This window comes from Oncorhynchus tshawytscha, linkage group LG10 (assembly GCF_018296145.1).
Source record: "Oncorhynchus tshawytscha isolate Ot180627B linkage group LG10, Otsh_v2.0, whole genome shotgun sequence".
Taxonomy (NCBI): Eukaryota; Metazoa; Chordata; class Actinopteri; order Salmoniformes; family Salmonidae; genus Oncorhynchus; species Oncorhynchus tshawytscha.
Genome location: NC_056438.1, coordinates 7,321,467 through 7,345,246, shown reverse-complemented (window position 1 = coordinate 7,345,246; position 23,780 = coordinate 7,321,467). Strand labels below are relative to the sequence as shown.

Here is a 23,780-nt window from a genome sequence, read left to right as displayed (position 1 = left end):
AAATATTAAATGGCTTTATTGGCATGTATGTCTACACAGCCTTTAAACACAGCCTTTAAACACAGCCTTTAAACACAGCCTTTAAACACAGCCTTTAAACACAGCCTTTAAACACAGCCTTTAAACACAGCCTTTAAACACAGCCTTTAAACACAGTCTTTAAACACAGCCTTTAAACACAGCCTTTAAACACAGCCTTTAAACACAGCCTTTAAACACAGTCTTTAAACACAGTCTTTAAACACAGCCTTTAAACACAGCCTTTAAACACAGCCTTTAAACACAGCCTTTAAACACAGTCTTTAAACACAGTCTTTAAACACAGTCTTTAAACACAGCCTTTAAACACAGCCTTTAAACACAGCCTTTAAACACAGCCTTTAAACACAGTCTTTAAACACAGCCTTTAAACACAGTCTTTAAACACAGCCTTTAAACACAGTCTTTAAACACAGCCTTTAAACACAGTCTTTAAACACAGCCTTTAAACACAGTCTTTAAACACAGCCTTTAAACACAGTCTTTAAACACAGCCTTTAAACACAGTCTTTAAACACAGCCTTTAAACACAGTCTTTAAACACAGCCTTTAAACACAGCCTTTAAACACAGCCTTTAAACACAGTCTTTAAACAGAGCCTTTAAACAGAGCCTTTAAACACAGCCTTTAAACACAGTCTTTAAACACAGCCTTTAAACACAGCCTTTAAACACAGCCTTTAAACACAGTCTTTAAACACAGTCTTTAAACACAGTCTTTAAACACAGCCTTTAAACACAGTCTTTAAACACAGCCTTTAAACACAGTCTTTAAACACAGCCTTTAAACACAGTCTTTAAACACAGCCTTTAAACACAGTCTTTAAACACAGCCTTTAAACACAGCCTTTAAACACAGCCTTTAAACACAGCCTTTAAACACAGCCTTTAAACACAGCCTTTAAACATGTCTGAGTGAAGTTAGCTGGTATTTTCTCTCATTCACTCAGGTTCTCATTCCTATAATGGAACACTGTAGCCTTGTTTCAGCCAGGTCAGCAGGGGGTAAACACACCGCTGCCCACGTGGACAAAAGCCCCGCCTACTTTCTGTATAACCGATAAACAAAACATTGGTTTGTGTTAAAAAACAAAACAATTAAAAAGTGTATATTTTTTGTATTTTTAAAAGTTATTTAGGAAAATGATGAATTTTATGTTCGAGGTTTCCAACCCCTTTATTACAATCAAGGATCAATTGTTTCTTAGGTAAAAACGTTTCACATTTTTACCAAATCATCGTCCTCAGCTAAAACAAAATGGCTGTTGAATTACTTCCATGTAGCACTGGAGTCAGAAGGGAAACATAAGAATGAACTTTCTAGAAATAGAGTAAATTCAAATAGAATTTTATTCAACATTCGGCAATGGAAAAATGTCTGTCCAACCAATCATTGGTACGTCACTGTAACTTCTATCCAATCACAGTTAAATGATTTTTTTTAAAGCTACTACTTAAAATTGTCTGAAAGCCTAAAAGGTGTATTAATTTAGTAGAACTATAGCTAACTATCAGTAGATCTATGTACAAACCTATTCTACATAGTTGTATCTCTGGTGTCCTCCGCAGCAGTCTCCGTAGCAGATCATTCTCCTCCTGGTACTCTGCTACAGTTTTCTCAATCGCACCAAAAATCTCCACAGCAGCAGATGTCGTTAAACATTCATTTAACAACACACTCAACAACTGTAGTTTAGACGTTTTCAGTGGACTGAGAGTTGGGTGTTCAGCTAGTATGGCTTCTTGACATGGGTTCTCCAGATCACATTCACTTTTCACACAGGAAGGAGTGAATATGGAGTCTTTGGTATCAACGAGCCCTTGAAGCTGCTCTTCCTCCTGACTGGTCCTGACTTCCTCCTGTTCCTCTTTAATCTGTTTGGTCTCTGGGTCCTTCTGTCCCAGACTGGGGCTCCACTCCTGCTCACAGTGCTGCTGCTCAGGGGGAACCTCCTCTTCAGAGACAGAGACCTGCAGGGAGTCTGGAGGGAAGGAGAGGAATAGCAGAGGTCATTTATATACTACAAAATGATTAACAATATGAGTTCATAAGAAGGGATTGTGAGACACGGACAAGGAGTGATTAAAGTTAATGAACACCATTCCAACTAGGAAGAAACTAATGGGTTGGGGACTGTGAAAACAGATAAGGTCGTTAACCTAGCGTTGAACCTACAGAAACTGAGCTCTGGGGTTTTTAGATAAGACAGTGAGTGCATTCCTAGGTTCTGTTAATTAGAACTGTCAGCTCAGTGGTGATCGATAATGTTGAGGGGTCAAAAGTTACCTGGGAGTGTGTTAGTAAGTTAGAATGAACTTTTCACCTCACTTTGTCCCGGTCGAGAGGAGGGGATTCTGTAAAAGCAATGAAATGACGTCATGATCTGTATATAAACTGTTGCTCGTGGTTAAGTGTCAGCGCGCTCCGAGAATAAATTCTGTTACCTATTATTGAAAGACTGGTCTGCGTCTATTTTATGCAAACAAGAATCTTATAAATTCTCATAAAATAGATTAAGGGTTTTCAATTGATGAAAGATTGGCATAATTTAATTACATTAACAATGGGGGTATTGTGATGTCATTATGGGGTATTGTGATGTCATTATGGGGTATTGTGATGTCATTATGGGGTATTGTGATGTCCTTATGCACCCCCGGTCCCTGGTTATATTACATTAACAATGGGGTATTGTGATGTCATTATGGGGTATTGTGATGTCATTATGGGGTATTGTGATGTCATTATGGGGTATTGTGATGTCCTTATGCACCCCCCCGGTCCCTGGTTATATTACATTAACAATGGGGTATTGTGATGTCATTATGGGGTATTGTGATGTCATTATGGGGTATTGTGATGTCATTATAGGGTATTGTGATGTCATTATGGGGTATTGTGATGTCATTATGGGGTATTGTGTAGATTGATGACGGGAGAAAAACAACAATTGAAACCATTTCAGAATAACGCTGTAACGTAACAAAATTAGGAAGAAAAAAAAATCAAGGGGTCTGAATACTTTCCACTGTAGATGCCTTTCTAATCATTTTACAATGCAAAGATAAATAAATCGGTTTTAGCTGTTCTCACGAACAGCAAATTATTCCATCTTGTTGTTATATTTAGCTAACCGTTTAATTTAGTTTTAATGAATAAGAGTCACAGGCTTTTGCTTTCTTGTAATGCAGATACATACACCACTAGAAAACAGCGTCTATTCATGGTCGAAAGTTGGCGAGGATAATTCTCAAGTCAAGTTAATGTTTTGATAAATGCTGAGTTTTGTGTGAAAAATTGACATAAGCATGTTTTGGGGTTCATAAAAGAGGCACCTAATGCTCTGTGGCTACGTCAGGAATTAGTTTCAGTTCTAAGAAACTGTATCACAGTGATTTATTTCAGCAGTATGTACCGGTATGTAAAAAACATCCCTGCTACCGCCACCAAATATCAAACTTAGTTTGAAGTGTTTTTGAGGAAGTTTCAACTTGCAATGCAGCATTTCCTGTAGCGGTCCAAACGTTTCCATTCATGGATTTAAACACTGCTAGCTAATTATGCTAACTCTAGGCTGAAGTAAACTGTATTCCTGGTCCAACTGTTTCCATTCACGGATTTAAACACTGCTAGCTAATTATGCTAACTCTAGGCTGAAGTAAACAATGGTCCATTGTAGATTCTGACACCATGGGCCTTCAGACACAAATCCATTGTTAAGGGGCATTTCACCCCAAATATGATTTGATCCCTTTGATAAACTATCCCCCTGAAGGGTTCCTACTTCATCCTCTCTGCCACAACATATGAATTCAGACACTGGTCTCATCACGGGGAAAAAATGTCATCATTGATGTATTGAGTCACTATTTTATTTTAGCGGGCTGTCTCTCATTGAAATAACTTCTAAGTCTATTCACAGTGATATTGGGCTGGGACGCTGACAGGAGAAACCTGCTGAATGATCAGAGAAATGATAAGTCAAAGCAATTATTTTTTTCGGCTTATTTACAGAAAAACAAGTCCTGGATGCTTTGCTAGCAATAGACAACAAGAAATACACAGCAGCCGACCAATGTGTGTGCAGCACCCATCATTGTTGGCTCATTATTATTTATTATCAGGAAATATTCCTAAAGTATGTCAATCAGCTGTTGTTCTGCCTCTCCATAAGGATGGGGATGGTAGAGATCTTAATGATTTTCACCCCATTCCAAGGATTCCTTGTCTAGATAAGATTCTAGAATTCTTGGTAAAATGTACAACTTTGCTCTTTTGTTATCTGATAAATATATTATGAGTGTAAACCAATCAGGGTTTAGGGCTGGGCATCCAATCAGGGTTTAGGCCTGGGCATCCAATCAGGGTTTAGGCCTGGGCATCCAATCAGGGTTTAGGCCTGGGCATCCAATCAGGGTTTAGGCCTGGGCATCCAATCAGGGTTTAGGCCTGGGCATCCAATCAGGGTTTAGGCCTGGGCATCCAATCAGGGTTAAGCCCGGGGCATCCAATCAAGGTTTAGTCCTGCACTATTACAGCAACCACTGAGAATCTCAATACTTTAGACACTAAAATGACATGTGCTGCTTTGTTTGTGGACTTGTCTAAAGCTTTTGATACTGATGATCACGCTATTTAATTGAATAAAGTTGTCCTCGATAAGCCTGAGGTCTGATGCCTCTTCATGGTTTCATGACTATATCAGTGACAGAACTCATGGTGATTGATGGGGTTCAGTACATCAAGGGGTTCTGAAGGACCTGTTCTTTTCACTATTTAGATAAATGCTATTGGTCAATCTGTTAAAAGTGGTACATTTCATCATAAATGGATTATACTATTATGTACTCAATTGCCCTGACTGCTGACCTGGCTGAGACAAGGCTACAGTCTGATTTTGCAGTTGTGCAGGAAGCCCTTACTGATTTAAAACTCATGCTTAATATGGGCCAAACTAAATACATGTTGTTTTCAAGTTCTGGTAAGACTGTCTCAGACAGATAACATCTTTACACATCGGATGGTTCTATTTCGATTGATAACGATTTATCGTTTAAAACAAAAAAAAACATATGAACGAGCTCGTTAATGGTCTTTCTTGTTTTTCCAGAAACAGATCGTGTCTCTCTCTCGTCAGCAGGAAGCAGATTGTCCAATCAACCTTATGATATTATTTATCAAAGTGCAGCTGCCTCTACTCTTAAACCCCTGGATGAGGTTGGTCATAGCGCCTTATCGTTTTATCACAGGACATTGTTTTATTACTCCTCTCTGTTATTCTTTAACAGAAGGGTTGGCTGGACTGCTTTGAAGTAGATCACATCATTACTCTCATTCTGTTCACAAAGCCCTGCTCCACAAACATCCAACTTTACCTAACATCTCTGTTAAGATTTAAAAATGACAAGTTATCAAACCTGTTCACAGAGTTAGTTAACTATGGAGACTCCTTCGGTGTCTAGAGATTTAGGTAAATTTGCCTGTAACTTCCTTGCACCTCCTGTGTAGAATGATCTGCAATACACTTTAAAATTGGAGGGATTGGTGACCCTAGGGATTTTCAGACGGTTGCTAGGAGACGTTTTTACTGAAGAATGTCTGTTTTGTGTTTTGCTTTTCATGTGTTGTCGTGTGTAACTACATATTTTGTGCATTTTTTATTTTTGTATATATATTTAACTAGGCAAGTCAGTTAAGAATCAATTGTTATGTACAATGATGGCCTAGGAACAGTGGGTTTAACTGCCTTGTTCAGGGGCCGAACGACAGATGTTTACCATGTCAGCTCGGGGATTTGATCTAGCAACCTTTCGGTTACTGGCCCAACGCTCCACCACTAGGATACCTGCCATATATATAAAAAAATATATATATAAATAAAAACTTTCTTCAAACAACAGTTGAACTTGACCCCCCCCACCCCTGACTTTGCTCATAACTATTTTGAGGAAAAGTGTACTTACTATGCCTGTGAGATGTGGTTGTCCCACCTAGCTATCTGAAGATGAATGTACTTACTATGCCTGTGAGATGTGGTTGTCCCACCTAGCTATCTGAAGATGAATGTACTTACTATGCCTGTGAGATGTGGTTGTCCCACCTAGCTATCTGAAGATGAATGTACTTACTATGCCTGTGAGATGTGGTTGTCCCACCTAGCTATCTGAAGATGAATGTACTTACTATGCCTGTGAGATGTGGTTGTCCCACCTAGCTATCTGAAGATAAATGCACTAACTGTAAGACACTCTGGATAAGAGAGTTTGCTAAATTACCAATGAAAATGATGTGTATTGTGACGCTATAGAGGGCTCACCTGGAAAAGAGACCTTGGTCTCAGCATCGACTCCCTGTCAAAATTAAAGGTGAAATAAATAAAAAATCATTACATTCCAGATGAGAATTAAGGAAGTATCGGCAAGTAAAAGGTTGGTTGAAAATGTACCGCGCTTTGAATGGACCCAAACTACGTCGTATTTTTTTATTTCACCTTTATTTAACCAGGTAGGCAAGTTGAGAACAAGTTCTCATTTACAATTGCGACCTGGCAAGGTCGCAAGTACAGATTAAAACTTTTGCATATCGAACCGTTGCACATCTAAAGTAATGATTTAGGCTGAATGGCGCCGTGTTTGTCAAACCGACATCTGCATTGGGCCGTGCAGCATTTACGGTGATACGGCCTCTGCAGATGTCAGGGCGTTTATACTTCATACGTTTCGCGAAACAACGCAGAGCTGTGGTGAAGGAAGTTGTCAAAGAAGTGGGTTTGTGTTTATACAGGACGTCCCGCCCTCACCTACCGTCAACCAATCATGTCAATGCGGAGCTATATGGCGCCATCCGCATTGTCACAGAATTTGAAAGGTGTACAGAGCTCAATTTGGCCTTTTAAAAAAAAAATTGTATTAAGTTTTTTATTCATCATACAAAATGATCAATGATATCCCTACATCAAACATGTCAAATAATATTATTATTATTAACAGGTATAAACAGAAAAATACTAAATAATACAAAAGAAAAAAATATATATATATAAAAAATATATAAAAAAATATATATATAAAAAATATATATAAAAAAAATATATAAAAATATATATATATAAAAAATATAAATATAAATATTATTATTATTATTTTTTTACATATGACAATTCTAGTCCAATTGTATTCACTCTGAAAAAAAATCTCAATGATCCAGGAATGTTATTCTTGTTGTTTACGAAGGATAAATGTCTTTAAAAGACAATTAAATTCAAATAAAAAATATTTGTAATTCTGGTATAGAATTTTTGTTTGTGTATAAAGTATTCGGCAACAAGAATAAAAACAATAAAAAAGCACAATCATTTCAATGGTCTTGTTGTCATAGCAATAGTAACATATTTTATATATATATATATATATATCCTTCATGTCAAAAACAGGGGTAGTGTTCAAAAAAGGTAAATAAGTATTTATTTATTTAAAAATTTAAAAAAAACTCTCCACAGATATCAATAGCAGCAAATTTGGACCACACAGAATTACATGGATATATCTTATGGTGCACTTCCTTAAATTTGTTTGGTAAACAATATTTGTAAGGCATCAACCAAGCTTTTTTTTTTCCAGACAATGTCTTGGTTCCGTGAATGGAAGAATATGTCTTATGTATTTGTTACAACAAGATTTCTTAAGTAAGCCCACGCCTTCTTAAGTAAGCCTACGCCTTCTTAAGTAAGCCCACGCCTTCCAAACTGAGTTCTGGGCTTCGTCATCATCACCAAAGCTAAGATGAGTTTTCATTTAGTGTAGTTAGACCACCAGGAAAAGGCTTTGATCACAGAAATAAACTCTGAAAGGTATGGGAAACTCATTCAATGCTAGAATATTACCCTTGTTGTCAAAAACATCAAGAACAAAGTCAATATTCCTCTCATGCCAGCTGGGGTAGAACAATGACTGATTCCTTACAGTTATGTCTGAATTATTCCACAGAAGAGATTTATATGGGGAACAATCTGTGCAGGAAACATATTTTCCAGGACATTAAAGCTTGTTGGTGAAACCTAGCTAATTTAGCAGGTAATCTTTCAGGGATATAATTACATTTAAGTAAAAATTGAAGACCCAATTTATTCAACACATTGTTTAGAATTAAATACCAAATTGATTCTGTATTTATTATTTACTTTATTATTTCTGTATTATATGTATGTAATTGAATTGTATTGACCAAACTTTTTTTCAACCAATTGATCTTGAAAATAAGAATTAGTTCTTAACCGACTTGTGTAGTTAAATAAAGGTAAAATAAAAAAAAGTGTTATTTATGTCAACAAAATCCAACACTTCAAGACCGCCTTCAGCTCTTTTATTAGAGAGGACTTACTTTTTAAAGTTTGTTTGACCTGTTTTTTTACAAGTCAAGAAAGGTCTTGTTGATCTCTTTACAAGTAGAATGAGGGGTACACAACGTGAGACAGACCCTTGCCTTGGAAAGAAGTACTCTCCCAAGAATAGAAAGATCCCTTTGTAGACAATTATTACATATATTCACAGTTTTATACATTTTAGGAGAGAAATTCACATGTTGTCTGACTAAGTGTTTTGATAGATCTAAATATTTAACACAGTCCTTTACAGGAATATTTTCTACTTTTTTTCATCTTCAGGGTCATATAAATAAAAAATAAAATATAATACGATTTCACATTTAGAAACGTTCCGTTTTAATCCTGATGCAATAGAGAATGCAGTTATAGCATTAAGGCTATGGGCGACCTGGTCTTCATCTCTGAAATAAAGAGTAGTATCATCAGCCAATTGGGAAATGTTGATTTCTTTGTTAAAAATGTTTAAGCAATGCAGATTTGCATTATTCAGAATATCTAGAGATAGAAGTTCAACCAAAATTAAATAAAAAGGGCAAAATTGGGCATCCCTGTCGTACACTATTTATTGTGAATCTTTTGGATGTATTAAGGTTTAGTAACACAGAACTATTTATAGTGAATCTTTTGGTTGTATTAAGGTTTAGTAACACAGAACTATTTATAGTGAATCTTTTGGTTGTATTAAGGTTTAGTAACACAGAACTATTTATAGTGAATCTTTTGGTTGTATTAAGGTTTAGTAACACAGAACTATTTATAGTGAATCTTTTGGATGTATTAAGGTTTAGTAACACAGAACTATTTATAGTGAATCTTTTGGTTGTATTAAGGTTTAGTAACACAGAACTATTTATAGTGAATCTTTTGGTTGTATTAAGGTTTAGTAACACAGAACTATTTATAGTGAATCTTTTGGTTGTATTAAGGTTTAGTAACACAGAACTATTTATAGTGAATCTTTTGGTTGTATTAAGGTTTAGTAACACAGAACTATTTATAGTGAATCTTTTGGTTGTATTAAGGTTTAGTAACACAGAACTATTTATAGTGAATCTTTTGGTTGTATTAAGGTTTAGTAACACAGAACTATTTATAGTGAATCTTTTGGTTGTATTAAGGTTTAGTAACACAGAACTATTTATAGTGAATCTTTTGGTTGTATTAAGGTTTAGTAACACAGAACTATTTATAGTGAATCTTTTGGTTGTATTAAGGTTTAGTAACACAGAACTATTTATAGTGAATCTTTTGGTTGTATTAAGGTTTAGTAACACAGAACTATTTATAGTGAATCTTTTGGTTGTATTAAGGTTTAGTAACACAGAACTATTTATAGTGAATCTTTTGGTTGTATTAAGGTTTAGTAACACAGAACTATTTATAGTGAATCTTTTGGTTGTATTAAGGTTTAGTAACACAGAACTATTTATAGTGAATCTTTTGGTTGTATTAAGGTTTAGTAACACAGAACTATTTATAGTGAATCTTTTGGTTGTATTAAGGTTTAGTAACACAGAACTATTTATATTTATATATATTTAAACATGCGAATGACTGCCTTTTTTTTTTACCGAAACCAAAAAAAGTTTAAGAGACCGAAAGAGAAATTCATGTTCAATTGTGTCAAAGGTTTTACAGAAGTCCAAAAATAAGACAACCGCATCTGAGTCAATTGCATCTCGACGGTCCAAGACCAAACGAATGTTAGAGCTGATGTGACGGCCCTTCATAAATCCTGTTTGAGTCTCAATTATAAATGGGATCTATTACTTTCTTTAATCTTTTGGCATAAACCAGAGCAATCAATTTGTGATCAGTATTTAATAAAGTAATTGATCTCCAATTGTCAATGAGAGAAGGGTCTTTATCGGGCTTCGGAATCAGTGAAATAAGGCCCTGTTTCATAGTGGGGACCATTTCACCTTTTTCAATGCAATCTTGAAACAGAAAAAAATAGTGTGTTCTAGTAACTTCCAAAACTGTCTATAGAATTCAACTGACAGGCCATCAGGGCCAGGAGATTTCCCTTCTTTTTTCATTGAATTCAGAGCCTCTCTAATTTCTTCAATTGACAGAGGTGAATCGCAAACTGAGTGGAAATCCATCCCCAATAACAGGGATATCATTCTGAATGTGGCAAATGTAGCTTTCACAACCATCTTCCTGAAATTGTGAGTTGTAAAGGTTTTCATAAAAGGAATTGACAACTGTTGATATTGTAATGGGATCTTTGCATAAAAACTCATTAATTTTGAGTGCTGTTATAGATTTTAATTTTGTAGTTTCTCTTTTCAAGTGCAAAGAAATTAACTGGTGTATCTTTCCCCCTCTTCAAGCCATTTTGCTCTTGATCTGTGTAAAACTGTTCTAATTCTAGTTGTAAAGATTTAGATACAGACTCTTCTTCTTGAGATATTATCTTTCTGTAGAAAACTCTGTCAAGCTCATCAAAACCTTTTTCTCTGAGATTCTTCAGGTGCTTCAGCTATTTGGCACATTTAATGGCTACAACTCTGACTTTATATTTGAAGAATTATACTTCCTGGACCCAAATCCACTCTTGCAAAAAAATATATATCTTCGGCTAACGATTTGATGTTTCCAATGAAAATAGGATCTTTAAGAAGTGTGCTGTTTAAATTTCCAATATCCTTGAATACAGTTAGATTTTTTTTATAGTAGCTTTTAAATTCAGAGAAATCAAATGAGGATCAGAAAAGGGAGCCAACAGATGATCTACATTTGTAACAAAACGGGGGAGATTAGGATTACATCTATTCTAGATTTTCGGGACATAGTTTTGTTGGTCCAGGTATGACCCTTTGCATCCAGATTGAAATAATACCAGGCATCAACAACAGAGAGATTATTGCATAATGTTGTGACGATATTGCTATTTTGAGAGCTTTGACTCATTCTAGGAGGAAAAAGATCAGCAGATCCCATCAGGTGTTTCATTAAAATTAAAATTAGAGTATTTGTTTTGAGTAAACCCTCTAATTTTCTAGGAAGTTGGGCAAAAAGGAGTCTTATTTGAAGCATGTGTCCATACACATTACAGATGATGAAAATATCATTGTCAAGTTTAACAGTTACTATGACCCATCTCCCATCCCGTGAAGATGTGGATTCTAGAACGTCACCTTTAAAAACTTGTGAAGCTGTGGATTCTAGAATGTCCCCTTTAAAAACTTGTGAAGCTGTGGATTCTAGAATGTCCCCTTTAAAAACTTGTGAAGCTGTGGATTCTAGAATGTCCCCTTTAAAAACTTGTAAAGCTGTGGATTCTAGAATGTCCCCTTTAAAAACTTGTAAAGCTGTGGATTCTAGAATGTCCCCTTTAAAAACTTGTGAAGCTGTGGATTCTAGAATGTCCCCTTTAAAAACTTGTAAAGCTGTGGATTCTAGAATGTCCCCTTTAAAAACTTGTGAAGCTGTAGATTCTAGAATGTCCCCTTTAAAAACTTGTAAAGCTGTGGATTCTAGAATGTCCCCTTTAAAAACTTGTAAAGCTGTGGATTCTAGAATGTCCCCTTTAAAAACTTGTAAAGCTGTGGATTCTAGAATGTCCCCTTTAAAAACTTGTAAAGCTTGTGAAGCTGTGGATTCTAGAATGTCCCCTTTAAAAACTTGTAAAGCTGTGGATTCTAGAATGTCCCCTTTAAAAACTTGTGAAGCTGTGGATTCTAGAATGTCCCCTTTAAAAACTTGTGAAGCTGTGGATTCTAGAATGTCCCCTTTAAAAACTTGTGAAGCTGTGGATTCTAGAATGTCCCCTTTAAAAACTTGTGAAGCTGTGGATTCTAGAATGTCCCCTTTAAAAACTTGTGAAGCTGTGGATTCTAGAATGTCCCCTTTAAAAACTTGTGAAGCTGTGGATTCTAGAATGTCCCCTTTAAAAACTTGTAAAGCTGTGGATTCTAGAATGTCCCCTTTAAAAACTTGTGAAGCTGTGGATTCTAGAATGTGGCCTGTAAACAGGTCGATAAGCGTCAGAACACCAGCAGAATGGTTTGATTCATGACATAAATAGGCCATGCCTCCCAATTGTGACTTCCAAAATTGCAAGTCACTTTCACAGGAATGAGTTTCCTGAAGGACAAAATCTGCTTTATTGCGTTTACAATATAACAATAAAGCTTTTCTTTTTTTTTGTAAGATCTCTCAAACCCTTAGTATTTAAGCTAACGATATTGAGTGAGTTTAAAACAAACTCCTACATAAAAAATATTTTAAAAAGAGACAAACTAGACAACAGATGTGAACAACAAAAAAACAAATCTGGCCTGTGTGTGCCTCTGGAGGGGTCGCGACCACATTTTCGAGTCAAGTATAAATAGGCTCTTAGCTCCCTTTAGACGTAACCGAGTGCAGATAGCAACTGTACGCTATTTCAATCAGCTTTTCGTCACAAAGACAACTGTAACATTAAAACAAATTCAAAAGAATAATTCTTAAAATTGTTGAAATGGTGATCTCTTACAAGTTTCATTAATTGAGTAGAACTATAGCTAGCTATAGGTATAATTTAATACATTTACTAACCTGTTCTACATAGTTTTATCTCCGGTGTGATCCGCAGCAGTCTCCGTAGCAGAGCATTCTCCTCCTGGTACTCCACTACCGTTTTCTCAACTGCACCGAAAATATCCACATCAGCCGGCGTTAAACGATCATTTAAAAACAAACTCAACAACTGTAGTTTAGACATTTTCAGTGGACTGGGTGTTTGGGTAGCCTATTTAGTTCAGTCGATATGTCTTTCTTTACTCCACAAAAGGAATGCAAAACCAACAAACTCATCTCCAATCCTACTTCCGTGTTGTAGTGAAATTATTTTTAGAAAACTCAATGGTCCTAGTGAGGGGTCAGCAGCGCCCCCAGCTGGATGGAGGTTTACTGTGCAAGGCAACCTACAGACCAGTAGTAAAAGCAAACGACGACTACATGTCGACAAACGGTGGTTGTCATAAGTATAGGATGATCTGGGAGAATCAATTATTAAAATCGGGAGTCGACTGAATATCATTACTCTATACAAGATTAAATCAATATCGTCAATGAGCCGCATTAGGTCAGAAGGGATAAGAAACACTATCGGAGAAATGCAATATGTTTTCTTGAAAGCATATTTGAAATAGATCAATATATTTTATATAATCTGGGCTTTTAGATCCAGACCAGTAATAAATTCAGGCTGGGGTGTGAATCATTTCTGAAGGTGCCGTATGACCGGTGTAGATTGCGTTATGTTTTGTAATGCTTATCTATGAACATAGGATCAGGGTTCATATTTTATTCCTTGATAATGACAGGAAAAACTTCTAGAAACAAATGCTGTGATGCCCTACTTCTCCAACTCTTATTCCACACGGGTCGACAATATAACAACCTCGTTTCGCCAAAGTGTATAATATAAGGGAGATGCAATGTACAGTATGAAATAATAATGTACAGTATAACCTATGTGTCACGAATCTCGCCGAAGATGGTGCCTCTTCCTGTTCGGGCGGCGCTATTAGCTGCCATCGATTCCCTTTCCGTTTGTTTCTGTTTATTGGGTTTAATTGGGTACACCTGTTTTGAGTTAGTGTTTGTTTGTAGGCTATTTAAGGGCACTAGGCCCGCTGGGTATTTGTGCGGGCTTGTTCTCTGTTATTTTGGTGTTGGTGTAGAAGTGTATTCATCATTATTTTCCGGACAGTTTTAGTCCTGTGTATTTTGGACGGGTGGTTTCTTGCGCCCTAGTGTTGGCATGTCCATGTCTCCGCTGTCGTTGGAATAAATAGATTCACGTGCGACATTACCTGCTCTCTGCGTTTGACTCCTCCACCGCACCATTTGTAGAAGTCATAACACTATGAGCTGGAATAGCCAACTTCCATAATGTATAGTAATGTACAGTATAGCCTATGAGCTGGGTTAGCCAACTTCCATAATGTATAGTAATGTACAGTATAGCCTATGAGCTGGAATAGCCAACTTTCATAATGTATAGTAATGTACAGTATAGCCTATGAGCTGGAATAGCCAACTTTCATAATGTATAGTAATGTACAGTATAGACTATGAGCTGGGTTAGCCAACTGTCATAATGTATAGTAATGTACAGTATAGCCTATGAGCTGGGTTAGCCAACTGTCATAATGTATAGTAATGTACAGTATAGCCTATGGGGTTAGCCAACATTCATAATGTATTATAATGTACAGTATAGCCTATGAGCTGGGTTAGCCAACTGTCATAATGTATAGTAATGTACAGTATAGCCTATGAGCTGGGTTAGCCAACTTTCATAATGTATTATAATGTACAGTATAGCCTATGAGCTGGGTTAGCCAACTTCCATAATGTATAGTAATGTACAGTATAGCTTATGAGCTGGGTTAGCCAACTTTCATAATGTATAGTAATGTACAGTATAGCTTATGAGCTGGGTTAGCCAACTTCCATAATGTATTATAATGTACAGTATAGCCTATGAGCTGGAATAGCCAACTTTCATAATGTATAGTAATGTACAGTATAGCTTATGAGCTGGGTTAGCCAACTTCCATAATGTATTATAATGTACAGTATAGACTATGAGCTGGGTTAGCCAACTGTCATAATGTATAGTAATGTACAGTATAGCCTATGAGCTGGGTTAGCCAACTGTCATAATGTATAGTAATGTACAGTATAGCCTATGGGGTTAGCCAACATTCATAATGTATTATAATGTACAGTATAGCCTATGGGGCTAGCCTTGGGGGAATCGAGCCTTGGGGTACTCCCTTGGTGACAGGCAGTGGCTAAGATAGCAGATGTTCTGACTTTATACACTGTACTCTTAGAGAGAGGTAGTTAGCAAACCAGGCCAAAGACCCCTCAGAGACACCAATACTCCTTAGCCAGCCCACAAGAATGGAATGGTCTACAGTAACAAAAGCTTTGACCAAGTCAATAAAAATAGCAGAACAACATTGCTTAGAATCAAGGGCAATGGTGACATCATTGAGGACCTTTAAGGTTGCAGTGACACATCCATAACCTGAGTGGAAACCAGATTGCACACCAGAGAGAATACTATAGACATCAAGAAAGCCAGTCAGTTGATTATGGACAAATTTATCTAACACTTTTGATAAACAGGGGAAAATAGAAATAGGCCTATAACAGTTAGGATCAGCTTGATCTCCCCCTTTAAATAAAGGACGAACTGTGGCTGCCTTCCAAGCAATGGGAACCTCCCCAGAGAGGAGAGACAGGTTAAAAAGGTCAGAGACAGGCTTTGCGATGATAGGGGCAGCAACCTTAAAGAAGAAAGGGTCTAAAACATCTGACCCAGATGTTTTTTGGGGGGTAAAGTTTAAGGAGCTCCTTTAGCACCTCGGACTCAGTGACTGCCTGCAGGGAGAAACTTTGAAGTGGGGCAGGGGAAAATAGGGAGGAGCATAGGTGCTAGTTGAATTAGAAGGGGTAGGAGACATTGAACAAATTGCCCATATGAACAAATTGATTTTAGGCCATGGCCTAAAGAACAGCTACATGATTTAATGAAAAGCAGCAAATAGACAAAACATACTTTCACATTCAATTATTAAAAGACAAACAGGAACAGGAAGTTTATAATTACATTTATTAACCTGGTTTGAATCCTGAATGCTGATTGGCTGAAAGCCGTGGTTTATGGTCTCATATACCACAGCTTTCAGCCAATTATATTCCTTCTTAATTGGCTCGTTACCGTCATGGTAAAATATGAACGCATTGATCCATGGCCTAAAGAACAGCTACATGATTTAATGAAAAGCAGAAAATTGACAAAACATTGGTATCTATTGCATAGATATGACAACTCCTCTCTCTCGCTGTGAAAAACAAAACAAAAATGGGGCTAGTTTTCAGAGATTTTGGGCGGGTTTTGAGTGGTCATTGGGCCAGACATTTTAGCTTGACCTGTAACCCCTGACTGTCGTTGAGTCCGACACCTCAGACAAGCTCACTTTATATCTAATGAAGGCCAGTGAGGGCTGTGGCGAAACGGAGCTTTTTCCCAAAAAGTAAATGGCTAAATAATTTAATAGTCCACGAGGAGTACTTAAAACCTGTCTAGGAACGGGGTTCCGCCAACAGCCAAATGAAATTGCAGGGCGCCAAATTAAATCAACAGAAATCTCATAATTCAAAGTTCTCAAACATACAAGTATTAGACACCATTTTAAAGATACAATTCTCATTAATCCAACCACAGTGTCCGATTTCAAAAAAGATTTTAGGCGAAAGCAGAACATATCATTATGTTAGGTCAGCAACTAGTCACAGAAAGCATACAGCGATTTTCCAACCAAAGAGGAGTCACAAAAATTCAGAAATAGAGATAAAATGAATCACTAACCTTTGATATTCTTCATCTGATGACACTCATAGGACTTCATGTTACACAATACATGTATGTTTTGTTCGATAAAGTTCACATTTATATCCAAAAACCTCAGTTTACATTTGGCTTTGCCTCCAAAACATCCCGTGAATTTGCCAAGAGCCACATTTACAGAATTTACAGAAATACTAAAAAAAAAAAAAAAAAAAAAAAAAAAAAAATAAACATTGATAAAAGATACAAGTGTTTTTCACAGAATTAAAGATATACTTCTCCTTAATGCAACCGTTGTGTCAGATTTTTTTTTTTTAATTTTGGAAAAAGCACACCAATCTGAATACGGCGGTACTGCACGGTACTGTCTTTCCAAGCTAGTCGGAAGACTTCCAGTTTGGTGTAGCAGCAGTAAGGGCTCTTCGGTACTGCACGGTACTGTCTTTCCAAGCTAGTCGGAAGACTTCCAGTTTGGTGTGACGCCATTTCCGTTCCAATCGTCTGGAAGCTTGCTTCAGAGCTCGAGTATTTTCTGTATACCAGGGAGCTAGTTTCTTATGAGAAATGCTTTCAGTTTTTAGGGGTGCAACTGCATCTAGGGTATTGTGCAAGGTTAAATTGAGTTCCTCAGTTAGGTGGTTGACTGATTTTTGTCCTCTGACGTCCTTGGGTAGGAGGAGGGAGTCTGGAAGGGCATCAAGGAATCTTTGGGTTGTCTGAGAATTTATAGCACGACTTTTGATGCTCCTTGGTTGGGGTCTGAGCAGATTATTTGTTGCGATTGCAAACGTAATAAAATGGTGGTCCGATAATCCAGGATTATGAGGAAAAACATTAAGATCCACAACATTTATTCCATGGGACAAAACTAGGTCCAGAGTATGACTGTGACAGTGAGTGGGTCCGGAGAAATGTTGGACAAAACCCACTGAGTCGATGATGGCTCCGAAATGCTTTTGGAGTGGGTCTGTAGACTTTTCCATGTGAATATTAAAGTCACCAAAAATTTGAATATTATCTGCTATGATTACAAGGTCCGATAGGAATTCAGGGAACTCAGTGAGGAACGCTGTATATTGCCCAGGAGGCCTGTAAACAGTAGCTATAAAAAGTGATTGAGTAGGCTGCATAGATTTCATGACTAGAAGCTCAAAAGACAAAAACATAATTTTTATTTTTGTAAATAAAAATTTGCTATTGTAAATGTTAGCAACACCTCCGCCTTTGCGGGATGCGCGAGGGATATGGTCACTAGTGTAACCAGGAGCTGAGGCCTCATTTAACAGAGTAAACTCATCAGGCTTAAGCCATGTTTCAGTCAGGCCAATCACATCAAGATTATGATCAGTGATTAGTTCATTGACTATAACTGCCTTGGAAGTGAGGGATCTAACATTAAGTAGCCCTATTTTGAGATGTGAGGTATCACGATCTCTTTCAATAATGACAGGAATTGAGGAGGACTTTATTCTAGTGAGATTGCTAAAGCGAACACCACCATGTTTAGTTTTGCCCAACCTAGGTCGAGGCACAGACACCGTTTCAATGGGGATAGCTGAGCTGACTACACTGACTGGTCTGCCTACCCATGTGAGTGACGCAGACTCGGTCTCAACCTTTAAGTCTTTACTGAAGACTCATCTCTTCAGTGGGTCATATGATTGAGTGTAGTCTGACCCAGGAGTGTGAAGGTGAACGGAAAGGCTCTGGAGCAACGAACCGCCCTTGTTGTCTCTGCCTGGCCAGTTCCCCTCTTTCCACTGGGATTCTCTGCCTCTAACCCTATTACAGGGGCTGAGTCACTGGCTTACTGGGACTCTTTCATGCCGTCCCTGGGAGGGGTGCGTCACTTGAGTGGGTTGAGTCACTGACGTGATCTTCCTGTCTGGGTTGGCGCCCCCCCCTGGGTTGTGCCGTGGCGGAGATCTTTGTGGGCTATACTCGGCCTTGTCTCAGGATGGTAAGTTGGTGGTTGAAGATATCCCTCTAGTGTTGTGGGGGCTATGCTTTGGCAAAGTGGGTGGGGTTATATCCTTTCTTTTTGGCCCTGTCTGGGGTTATCATCGGATGGGGTTACAGTGTCTCCTGACCCCTCCTGTCTCAGCCTCCAGTATTTATACTGCAGTAGTTTATGTGTCGGGGGCTAGGGTCAGTTTGTTATATCTGGAGTACTTCTCCTGTCTTATCCGGTGTCCTGTGTGATTTTAAGTATGCTCGCTCTAATTCTCTCTTTCTTTCGGAGGACCTGAGCCCTAGGACCATGCCTCAGGACTACCTGGCATGATGACTCCTTGCTGTCCCCAGTCCACCTGGCCGTGCTGCTGCTCCAGTTTCAACTTTTCTGTCTGCGGCTATGGAACACTGACCTGTTCACTGGACGTGCTACCTGTCCCAGACCTGCTGTTTTCAACTCTCAGGAGACAGAAGGAGCGGTAGAGATACTCTTAATGATCAGCTATGAAAACCAACTGACATTTACTCCTGAGGTGCTGACTTGCTGCACCCTCGACAACTACTGTGATTATTATTATTTGACCATGCTGGTCATTTATGAACATTTGAACATCTTGGCCATGTCCTGTTATAATCTCCACCCGGCACAGCCAGAAGAGGACTGTCCACCCCTCATAGCCTGGTTCCTCTCTAGGTTTCTTCCTAGGTTTTGGCCTTTCTAGGGAGTTTTTCCTAGCCACCGTGCTTTTACACCTGGATTGCTTGCTGTTTGTGGTTTTAGGCTGGGTTTCTGTACAGCACTTTGAGATATCAGTGGATGTATGAAGGGCTATATAAATACATTTTGATTCGATTTGACTACACTGACTGTGCTAGTGGCAGATTCCACTATGCTGGCAGGCTGGCTAACAGCGTGCTGCCTGGCCTGCACCCTATTTCATTGTGGAGCTAGAGGAGTTAGAGCCCTGTCTATGTTGGTAGATAAGATGAGAGCACCCCTCCAGCTAGGATGGAGTCCGTCACTCCTCAGCAGGTCAGGCTTGGTCCTGTTTGTGGGTGAGTTCCAGAAAGAGGGACAATTATCTACAAATTCTATCTTTTGGGAGGGGCAGAAAACAGTTTTCAACCAGCGATTGAGTTGTGAGACTCTGCTGTAGAGCTCATCACTCCCCCTAACTGGGAGAGGGCCAGAGACAATTAGTCGATGCCGACACATCTTTCTAGCTGATTTACACGCTGAAGCTATGTTGCGCTTGGTGACCTCTGACTGTTTCATCCTAACATCGTTGGGGCCGACGTGGATAACAATATCCCTATACTCTCTACACTGGTCAGATTTAGCCAGCACCATCTTCAGATCAGCCTTAATGTCGGTAGCCCTGCCCCCTGGTAAACAGTGTATGATCACTGGATGATATGGGGCTGCAGGGTAGCCTAGTGGTTAGAGCGTTGGACAGTAACCGAAAGGTTGCAAGTTCAAATCCCTGAGCTGACAAGGTGTCAATCTGCCTCTGAACAGGCAGTCACTGTTCCTAGGCTGTCATTGAAAATAAGAATTTGTTCTTAACTGACTTGACTCGTTAAATAAAAAATATGTTTTAAGTATAATACTGCGGGTAATGGAGACTAGGGTTTTCAATTTGTCAGAGCTAATGGTTGCGACACTGGTTGAGCATTCCTACAGCATTCCCCTCCAGAAGCCATGAGAAAGTTGTCCGGCTGCGGGGACCGTGCGAGAGGGTTTCTACTTCTATCTGTACTTACTGGTGGCACAGACGCTGTTTCATCCTTTCCTACACTTAAATTACCCTTGCCTAACCATTGCGTCTGAAGCTGGGCTTGTAGCACAGCTATCTTCGCCATAAGGCGATCGTTCTCCTGTATATTATGAGTACAGCAACTGCATTTAGAAGGCATAATGTTAATTTTACTACTTAGTTTCGGCTGGTGGAGGTCCTGACAAACCACGTCCAGATAAAGCATCATGTTAATGTTACTACTGGTTGGCTGGTGGAGGTCCTGACGAACCACGTCTAGCTAAAGCATCATGTTAATGTTACTACTTAGTTTCGGCTGGTGGAGGTCCTGACGAACCACGTCCAAATAAAGCATCATGTTAATGTTACTACTTAGCTTCGGCTGTTGGAGGTCCTGACGAACCTTGTCCAGATAAAGCATCATGTTAATGCTACTACTGGTTGGCTGGTGGAAGTCATGTAGAACCATGTCCAGATAAAGCATCATGTTAATGTTACTACTTAGCTTCGGCTGGTGGAGGTCCTGATGAACCACGTCCAAATAAAGCGTCCGGGGTGAAAAAGTTTAATGAAAAAAAGTTGAGTGAGGGAAAAACAAAAAATATAAACGTAATTAAAGAGTAAATGCTGTAAAGTTGTCAGGTAGTTTAGCAAAAAAACGCACAGCAGCACAAGTCTGCAAGTTGTGACCGGAAATGACACATATGACCAAAAATCATGGCCTCTAAACCTTCAAGCTGCATACTGGACCCTATTCCAACTAAACTACTGAAAGAGCTGCTTCCTGTGCTTGGCCCTCCTATGTTGAACATAATAAATGGCTCTCTATCCACCGGATGTGAACCAAACTCACTAAAAGTGGCAGTAATAAAGCCTCTCTTGAAAAAGCCAAACCTTGACCCAGAAAATATAAAAAACGATCGGCCTATATCAAATCTTCTATTCCTCTCAAAAAAATGAAAAAGCTGTTGCGCAGCAACTCACTGCCTTCCTGAAGACAAACAGTGTATACGAAATGCTTCCGTCTGGTTTTAGACCCCATCATAGCACTGAGACGGCACTTGTGAAGGTGGTAAATGACCTTTTAATGGCATCAGACTGAGGCTCTGCATCTGTCCTCGTGCTCCTAGACCTTAGTGCTGCTTTTGATACCATCGATCACCACATTCTTTTGGAGAGATTGGAAACCCAAATTGGTCTACACGGACAAGTTCTGGCCTGGTTTAGATCTTATCTGTCGGAAAGATATGTTTGTCTCTGTGGATGGTTTGTCCTCTGACAAATCAACTGTACATTTCGGTGTTCCTCAAGGTTCCGTTTTAGGACCACTATTGATTTCACTATATATGTTACCTCTTTGTGATGTCATTCGAAAACATAATGTTAACTTTCACCGCTATGTGGATGACACACAGCTGTACATTTCGATGAAACATGGTGAAGCCCAAAATTGCCCTCGCTGGAAGCCTGTGTTTCAGACATAAGGAAGTGGATGGCTGCAAACTTTATACTTTTAAACTCGGACAAAACAGAGATGCTTGTTCTAGGTCCCAAGAAACAAAGAGATCTTCTGTTGAATCTGACAATTAATCTTGATGGTTGTACAGTCGTCTCAAATAAAACTGCGAAGGACCTCGGCGTTACTCTGGACCCTGATCTCTCTTTTGGCGAACATATCAAGACTGTTTCAAGGACAGCTTTTTTCCATCTACGTAACATTGCAAAAATCAGAAAGTTTCTGTCCAAAAAGTAACTCCTCCAGTATGTGTTGTGACGTTGCTTGTTTGTTAGCTAAGCTAGCCACTGTAGCTAGTCAGTAACTCCTCCAGTATGTGTTGATGTGACGTAGCTAGTCCGTTAGCTAAACTAGCCACTGTAGCTAGTCAGTAACTCCTCCAGTATGTGTTGATGTGACGTAGCTAGTTCGTTAGCTAAGCTAGCCACTGTAGCTAGTCAGCAACTCCTCCAGTATGTGTTGATGTGATGTAGCTAGTCTGTTAGCTAAGCTAGCCACTGTAGCCAGTCAGTAACTCCTCCAGTATGTGATGATGTGAGGTAGCTAGTCCGTTAGCTAAGCTATCCACTGTGGCTAGTCAGTAACTCCTCCAGTATGTGTTGATGTGACGTATAGTATTGGAGAAAAGTTGAAAAAAACTGACCCTCCGTTACATCGTAACATCGTAAGCAAGCATAAAGCAACTATTTCTGTCTTACAATCTCTCTCCACCAGGTGTAGCACTTCTATCATCATTTTCCAGTGACGGGGGTAAGGGGGGATACCTAGTCATTTTTTCCGTCATCATTGCATGCGATCATCATTCTCACAGCCCCTGTTTACTTCTAAGATCACTTTAGCACCGCCCTAAAAACCCAATTCAAATTCGACACAAACCTTCAAATAGGTAATGATACATTATTTTAAACTCTTTATAGTGTTTTATTTACATTTTAGAGGCGATAAGGTGATAAGTTGGACAGATCGAGTGGAAAAAAAGCAATTTTCTCTCACAACATCTCTCCTCCTCACTATCACGCATTAGTTTCACTTCCCCACCCGCTATTTTTAAAAAGACCCGACGGGGCTCATTGTCTTCTTGAATTATGCAGAAACAGGCAGCGTTTAGGTCATGTAATTGATTCTGTTGGAAAGGGGAGAAATTGTGCTTTCCAATGGTATTGACATTACAGTTGATCTGGAAGTATTACGTTTTTGGGCCGCTAAAATAAAGGCAATTGTACGGATCGTGAGTTTACGTTAATTGTATCTCCGGTGTGATCCCCAGCAGTCTCCGTAGCCGATCATTCTCCTCCTGGTACTCCACTACAGTTTTCTCAACTGCTGCCAAAAATATCCACAGCAGCCGCCGATAAACAATCATTTATAAATCATTTATAAACACATGCAACAACTGTAGTTTAGACATTTTCCAGTTGACGGAGAGTTCGGTAGCATATTAATTTTTATTATTTACACAAAGGAATGTTCACAATCAAAACAAAGTCAAAACAAAGTCTCGGTTCTACTTCCGTGTTTTGGATTCTTCTTTTATGGTTAATAACACAGGCTGGCTAACCCGGAAACGCACAACAGCGCCGCCAGCTGGATTGGAGGTTAACTACTCTACATGGCAGCCTACAGACCAGTAGTAAAGGGAAACGATAACTACATGCAAACAGGAAAATGTTATGATCTTTTAAGACTATCTAGAATCCGTTTTGTGCTCTTCCCCCCCTAACGATTAAGATCACGATTGGGTTTGGAAAGCTATGTTTAGTTTATGCTTTTTTA

The 23,780-nt window shown here is 38.7% G+C and overlaps 1 protein-coding gene across 3 annotated transcripts in view; it reads right to left on the bottom strand.

Moving 5' to 3' along the window:
• Positions 1–13,236, bottom strand: part of LOC112259691 (gastrula zinc finger protein XlCGF57.1) — a 1,127,091-nt gene extending 1,113,855 nt beyond the window's left edge. For 2 of the 3 annotated variants that reach the window (XM_042329373.1, XM_024407377.2), the window contains exon 1: positions 12,968–13,236. In XM_042329373.1, the coding sequence (XP_042185307.1) occupies positions 12,968–13,133 (166 nt within the window). In that variant the 5' untranslated portion in view covers positions 13,134–13,236. Of the gene's footprint in view, positions 1–1,570; positions 2,021–12,967 lie in introns of all 3 variants that reach the window. The other variant, XM_042329359.1, reaches the window with a different exon arrangement.
• Positions 13,237–23,780: the final 10,544 nt, after the last annotated feature.